We start from the raw sequence: 7,543 nt of genomic DNA on the forward strand, positions 1-7,543 counted from the left end.
TCCGCACCGCTCCGGCCACGCCCACGCCGCGCCCGTCTTGCCAAGAGCAGCCGCTCCGCCCAGCCGGAGCCACCGTCGTGCCTCAGCCGGCCCCCGCCGCTGCGGTCGTGGTCCGCTTCATCGCTCCGTCGTGCCCAGCCCTGAGCCGCCCGGTCTCGAGCCTCCACTCCGCGCCTCCCTGAGCCGGCCACGACCTCCGCCGTCTTGCCAGCCGGCGTCCGCGCGCTTCTCCACGCCTCCGCACCCGGCCTCCTGAGCTGCCTCCGCCATGCACGCGCGCATGCGCGGGTGCGGTGCCGGGGCACGCGGCCTGCGCCGATACTTCCACAGGCCGACAGCGGCGACGTGGAGCGTGACCGTCGGCACGATGATATCCGGATGCCACGCCAGGAGCATGCGCCATGGTCAAAAGCGTCGGGTTCCGCCACGAACGGGTATCCTCTGCCCACCGCGCTCCGTCGGCCACCCACGACAACGCATCGGTAGGAGGCTTTTGCACCCGACGATGCCAAGCTCCAGCACGCCGATTGGCGGGCGCCACAGCTGCCGTGCCGACGACCAAAAGTCACTGCTCGTCGGTAACGTGGTAGCCCCGTCCAGGCACACGCGCACGCGATGAACGGGTCGGCGGCGACGAACGGCTCGGGGGCGACGAACACCAGGTCCCGCGCACGCGATGAGCGGCTCGGCGGCGAGGAACACCAGGTCCCGCGCACGTGATGCGACTCCGCGCCCCCGCCGGCCCTGCTCTGCGTGTTGGGCCCCGCCGAAGCAGCCGCACAGGGATCCGCCGAAGACCGCGCCGTGCCGCAGGGGGCCAACGCCGCCGCGGCCGGAGCTTGGCGTGGCGAGGGCGCACGGCGGCCAACAACGAGACGGCGGCGAGGAGGCGTGGAGGCGAGCGCGGCGCTTGGCTTCGTGCGGAGAGAGAGGAGATTCTTTTTTGCATGCAAGTGGTGGGCCTAACAGAAAAATGAGGAGAAAGAGAGGCTGACTGATGGGGTTTCTGCATGCACATAATAGCGGTGGGCGCCCCAAGTGAACCCCAGGGGGCTGGGTTTGCCCTGGGACCGCCGGGGCTGGGTTTGCCCAAATCCCGGGAAAAACAACACCGTGAGGGTGTGAGTGGGAGCTTTTTTAACCCCGGCGCCTAAAAAGTGGCTTGGGGGGCTAGTGGAGTTGTTCTAAGCATCGACGGCTAGAAATTATACTGGCATTATCAGCTTCCCGCGGCAGCTAGCTCTTGCCCAGGCCAAACGACACGCTAGGTACAAACACTATATTTGCAATTTTGCTTGAAGATTTATTTTAGCGTGAGCCTTTGAATCAAGAAGTAGGGCTGGTATTACATTATCACTCTTCGGTGACGTAGGTGCATGTTGGTTGTAGTAATTTATATGCGGTTAGAACCAAGAGAAGCATGCGGTTAGTGACGTAGGTGACGTAGGCTTTGCTTTCTTTGGACTCCTATCTCCTTTTTTTTTATATTCGACCCCCTCGCCCCGCCACCTAGGGCGACCCAAGGGGGACCAACTCCTCGCGCCGCCAGCCCTCCCGCGAGGCAGATCTCTGCCGTGCTGCCGCCGGCACTGGCTGCGGTGGGGCGGCGCCTGATACCTAAAGGGCTAGGACAGGAGGGAAGCGACGGATCTCCCATCAGGCGGCTAGGGCGCCTCGTGCGGGGGGTCTTCGCGCGGCAGCCACGGCGGCGTCTTGGCTGTGCGGCGGCAGCCGGCGAACCCAGGGCTGGCGAGGTCCTCCGGCGGGATTCTCCGCTATGCGATGGGCGGCGGTAGTGGCCTTGGATCCGGCGTCCCGATCAGATCCATCGTGGTTCGGCTATGGCCGCCCGGCGGCGCGTGATGGGGCCGGGGTTGTGCGGCCGGAGGTCCTCAACCAACTTTCCGACGGCACCGTACGTCTACATCGCGAGGGTGTGCTCGGATCCAGTCTGCGGCGAGATCGTGGTGGCGCTACTTCCGGTGAAAATCGCGCCGACTTTGGCCATGGCGGACGATGACAGCGTCTCTCTGACGCCCCCTGTTGAGGCACCGTCATTGCAAACTGCGTCAACATGACCGGGATGTTACTGGGAAACCCTAGATCTGGGTCTACCGGATCGGACGATGATGGTGCCTTTGGTGTAGTACTCCCTTCTGAGGGCATCGTTTTGGAGCAGAAGCTGGCTGGAGGGGACGAGGAGGAGCGGTGTTTCATCTACCGCAAGGCCAACGATAGATCCCGGCGGCATGGCGCTGCGGAGTTTCGGCGACGAGCGCGTGTGGATGGATACGTGCACGATGATGGCGTTGTCTGGCGCCGTGGTGGCGTCGACGGCAGGCCTGGCAAGGTCGGTGCGTCAGTACCCGCTCTGGAGATGGATCGGTGGAAGACAGCGGCGGCGGCCTCGGTGAGTGCGCTGGACCGGTGTGTGACCCAGTCCAGGTATGTGGCCGGGATGTGGTATCCGGCACTAGATGTTAGGATTTGGTGCGATGTCTGTTTGGTATTAGGCTCGGACAATCGGTTCCACTACATCAAGGGGAGATGAGTTGCGACAGTTGTTGCCTAGAGGGTGGCTTCAGTTCAGGCTTACAGATGTACTTTTTTGTAAGGTCTTTTGTGAATAACTAATAAAGTGACCGCATGCATCCTTGAGATGCGGAGGCCGGGGGTGCATCCTCCTTTTCAAAAAAAAAAGCTTTATGAAAATACACAAGGCAAAGAAACATAGACATGTTGCTAGGAAGTGTGAATCAGTATAGTTACCTCTTCCAATGTTAGTGGGAACATCAGTATGGGCTTCTTTCGATTCATATCCATCTCTTTCTGAACTGAATTTCTCACACTTTGCATCTCCTCTGCAGTGTCGTTGCCTTTTCTGAAGCAAACATAAATATGCTCAAGCGAAGAGAGATTCTCTAAACCCAATATAAAATCACCAAACTGAAGTAATGTGTCCTGCACATCTTCAAAATTTAACCACAGGCTTTGGAGACTTTGCATGGCTCCTCGTTCAAACCTCAACTCCATGGTATCACTCTTGAAAATGAACCTTGTTAAACACGGAAATGGATAACCACTGCCAACATGCAACCGTTTGTCTCTGCCTTGTGTAGGTTTCTTCACTTGTATGAGCAGTTCACTGAGAGATGGTATACTCCCGAGAACTTGAAGGTCTTCCTCTCCCAGTGTTTCAAGTGTGATACTTAGGGAGAAGAGGAAAGACATGGAGCACATCCACCTCGGCACTGCAAAAGTGATGCTATCAAGCATGTGGAATAACAACAGTCGTGTCAGTTGAATAAAGGTTGACGGCAGCTCTTCTTCTATTCTGGTGGACCTGATGTCAAGCACCTGCAGAAATTGCAGATTCCCAATCTTTTGGGGGATCTTAGTGACAGATGTGCCCTTTAAATTCAGATATCTCAAGTGAAACAAACTGCATATATCCTTCCAATGATTATTATCCACTTGCTTGCAGTCAGTTAAATCCAACACACGCAGGACTGGAAAACCCGAAAGTGCTGGCAATAGACAGAAAGCTGGGCTAGACACGCTAAGTGATCTCACATGGGTCAAGCCTATGGTTGGCAGCTGACCTTCAACGCAGGTGTGAATAGACAGTCGACGGATCTTACCTGGTAGATACACTGGCTGCTGACCACCAAATGTTGTTAGGAAATTCTCTTCAGTTGACAAGGAAGTGATAAGGTCACGCACCATATCGTGTACACAACAAGAGCACACTTTATTCGCGTTGTCAAATTTTACAGGTTGGACCAAGCTTTTATTAATAAGCTCGTTGAAGTAATCTTCTCCTTCCTCATATAAGCTCCTCCCCTGTTCATTTTTAACAAAACCTTCACCCACCCACTTCCATATCAACTCTTCAGTTTGAATCTCATAATCCTCTGGGTACAAACTAAGATGCAGTATACAAGTCTTCAGGTGAGGAGGTAGGTCAGAGTAACTGACTGATAATATCCTTCTCATGTTCTTCACATCATCATGACTATTATCTAGGCCCGAACCCATAGATTTGTATACCTTGGACCAATACTCATGCGTGTGTGATCTTCCCTTTTTACTGGACAGCAAACTAGCAATTGTAAGGATAGCTAACGGCACTCCACCACATCTTCCTAAAACTTTCTCGGATATTTCGACCAAATGATTAGGTGGTGATTTGTTCTCGGCCTCATATATTCTTTGGTAGAACAACTTCCTTGAATCAACAATAGAAAGAGGCTCCAGCCGGTAAACATCATCGGCTTGCTGGGCAACATCAAGAATGCGAGTTGTTGTGATTACTTTACTTCCATATTCATTTTCAGGCAAAGCATATTTGATATTTTCCCAGACGGATTTATCCCATATGTCATCAGTAACAATCAAGTACCTTCAATTAATACCAAAAGACATATATTAGAAGGCTATGCAAGTTCTCATAATTTCAGCAGAACTGAACTGGAGAGTGGATTTTCAGCTCCCGGGTGCCTAGGCACCCTCTATGAACAGTAAATCCAAAAAAATAAAAAATAAAATAAAAAAATATGAAACTTTGCAACATCAAACATAATCAAACTTTGTAGATGTGCTTGCAAGTTTTCATGCCAAAAAACCATGCGAGGGGCTCTACACATGAAAAAGATTTCAAATCTTGATGTTTTGAGCACTTTTAGCACTGAAATCTGAAACTCATTTGTACACCTTTCTCTACATGATATTTTGGCATGAAAACTCGCAAGAACATACAAAGTTTGACCATCTTTTATGTTGCAAAATTTCAGATTTTTTTAAATTTGTTGGGTATTTTTTTATTTTACTGTTCATAGAGGGTGCCTAGGCATCCGGGAGCTGTTACACCTTTCTGCTAGTGATGTTTAACAATTTAAACAACAAATCCAATGGGGAAAATGAGAGTCTACAGCACTACAATTTTGTTGTGAAATCATATACCAAAACAGTAAGGGAGGAACATGCGAACACATGTAAATACCTCCTGTTTCTAAGGAAGGCTCTAATCTCGCTGATGAGTTGCGCTTCACCCCATGTTGCCTCATTGATATTCTCGTACTTCTGTTTGTCAAGTTGATAGAGCAAGTTCTTGAAAATCTTCTCCATGCTAGGATTAAGAGACACTGAAACAAAAGCAGCAGAAAAGTCGAATTGCTGATTTTTTTTTTGAATATTAAATTTCTCTTTAAGCTTCTCATACACTGCATTAGCAAGGGTTGTCTTGCCTAATCCACCCAATCCAACAATAGAGACCACCTTCAGCTGTCGGTTGGAAACCTCATCTCCTTGCATTAGCATCTTGACAACCTCGACGCTCTTCTGGTCAGTACCAACGAGCTCTGTCGACTTTCTATACAGGGCTGACAGGCGAAGGGTATCAATAGTTGGACCAGTTGGCTTGGCAATGGCCACACTGTCAACCCTGCACCTATCACGCCGCTCACTGACCTCCTTGATACGGGTTTTTATGCCTTTGATATCGATGCCAATCTTGTGGCGAATCTTGCCCTTGGTCAGGAGGCTGAGGCTCTTATCAATGAAACCCTTGAAACTGCGGGAATTGTCTTGTCCATGGGTTTCGATGTGCACCATGAACTTGTCGATGCTATCTTCGAGGTCGTATGATAAGTCCCTCACCGCCTTGGCCCAAAGCTTGACTTGGATATCTGGTGGCTGGTCAATTGGTGCCTGAGATATCTTGAGGAGAGCCGTCTGCATGCTCTCCATCTCAGCTTTGAGGAACATGATCTCGCCCCTGACACCCCTCTGAAGGCTGTACTCCTCTGTGATCAGGTCAGCGAGCTTGGGCAGGAGGCTACCCATAGCTCCGGTCACGACCTCCGCCATGCTCAGCCTCTCAGTTGAGGCTGGTGTTTGACTAAGCTTCTTCTTGTACAACACAACCTAAAGGGTCGCAGTATATGAATAATTAGTCAGGAACTCAGGATGGTAGAGTCAAAACCTATGTAGGACATTCAGACCAATGTCCTTGGGGCTGAACAAAAGGGGGAGTGAAGCAGTGACTGCACCGGTTAGGGAAATTCTAGGAACCTCTACAGCTCCTTGTTAGTTTCAGAGCAATAACGTGTAGCATATTGCATAACATTATTTTTCACATATTTTCTGTTCAGGAAGATGGAACTTGAAGTTGAGAGCATCATAAACACGATTAAATAGCAGCAGGTGTTTCTGAAGTTAACAAGCTAGTATTACCTCCATACTAAAATATAAGACGTTTTTGTGGGCTAAACTCTACAGTACAGAGTTTTTATCTGAGATTAGCAATACTTAGCATAATTTCTGAGGTTTTTTTTTTAGAAAAGCAATGGTATCTGTCAATAATTTTTTGCATAACATGGGTGATTAACAATACTTAACATAATTTCTGAGATTTTGTTTCATAACATGACTGATTAAGCTAAACAGTAGGAAGAGCAACCAACTTAGTTTATCCTGATAAACTTCTACTCAAGAGGAAAAAGAAGAAAATGGTGATTACTGATTACCTAGAGAAGGCCTCCTGCGTTCGAGTTCTTCCAGATACGCTGACTACTCACAATCACAAGGACGGCCACCTTGCTAAAAAAAAGACCAAGCCCTTGCCGCCGATGTATGGGTGGCTGCACTGACCGGCCTCCCCGGTGACCTCGAGGGGCAGGGAGAAGGAAGCGGACGGTGTCGCAGCCAGGGGATGGAGGCCTCCACTGGATCTCACGCTGAGGAGAGTTGGGTGGAGAGCGAAGCGAGTGAGCAGTGTCAGTGTGCACTGATTGGGGGCAATTTTTGGTGGGGAAGAGAAGAGGCAGGATAGAGTTGGCGAGAGTGACGGTTCAGACCAAAGATGCTTTTCCTATTGTGGTAGGAGATAGTGCGTGTCCTGTTCTTTCCTTTTGAAGGCATCCAGCTCACTCTTTAATAATTAGTCTCACAGCTAGCGATGCTTCACACTGTAGCCACATCTATTCGTCAAGATAAAGAGTGATGGACCATGAAAAAAAGCTCCAGCTAGCCAACACTAATCATGAAAAAGATAAGATGATCCGTCCATGAAAAAAAGCTCCAGCCAACACTAATCATGCAATGGTCCAAGGCGATAGCGGGGCGATGGCGACGCCCACTGGCGCTTGTGCCCCCGGCGATCGCCGGCGGGTAGGCGGGCGCTTCTGGGCGTTCGCGGATGGAGACAGCGGGGACGAAGATGAGGACGGCATGCGCTCCGACGGGTCGCCGGCGTACTCGCCGACTCCGTCCGACGTGATCTGCTAGGCTTTCGCCCCGGTTACGACGAGACGGAGGAGGCAGAGATCGTTGAGGCAGTCGTCCCTCCAGAGGATCCGGCGAGGCTCGGGCTACGGTCCGGGGAGAATCTGGAGCTGCTCCAGCGGATCGTGCATCGGAGGACGGCGGCGACAGCTCCTCGGCCGTGGAAAGGCACTAGTAGAAAAGGGGGCAATGGTCCAGGCCGGGTCAGCCCATTAGTCCCGGTTCAGTCCAGAACCGGGACCAATGGTGGCATTGAACC

The 7,543-nt window shown here is 51.2% G+C and overlaps 1 protein-coding gene across 3 annotated transcripts in view; it reads right to left on the minus strand.

Annotated features, from left to right (window-relative positions):
- Positions 1-6,820, minus strand: part of LOC123047516 (disease resistance protein Pik-2) — a 14,966-nt gene extending 8,146 nt beyond the window's left edge. Inside the window, exons 1-3 of one of the 3 annotated variants that reach the window (XM_044471089.1) lie at positions 6,528-6,820; positions 5,003-5,925; positions 2,770-4,402 (exon numbers count right to left, since the gene is read on the minus strand). In XM_044471089.1, the coding sequence (XP_044327024.1) occupies positions 2,770-4,402; positions 5,003-5,868 (2,499 nt within the window). In that variant the 5' untranslated portion in view covers positions 5,869-5,925; positions 6,528-6,820. The remainder of the gene's footprint in view (positions 1-2,769; positions 4,403-5,002; positions 5,926-6,527) is intronic. The other 2 variants (XM_044471088.1, XM_044471087.1) reach the window with 2 other exon arrangements.
- Between the last annotated feature and the right edge of the window lie 723 nt (positions 6,821-7,543).

Source organism: Triticum aestivum, chromosome 2B (genome assembly GCF_018294505.1).
Source record: "Triticum aestivum cultivar Chinese Spring chromosome 2B, IWGSC CS RefSeq v2.1, whole genome shotgun sequence".
NCBI classification, from domain to species: domain Eukaryota; kingdom Viridiplantae; phylum Streptophyta; class Magnoliopsida; order Poales; family Poaceae; genus Triticum; species Triticum aestivum.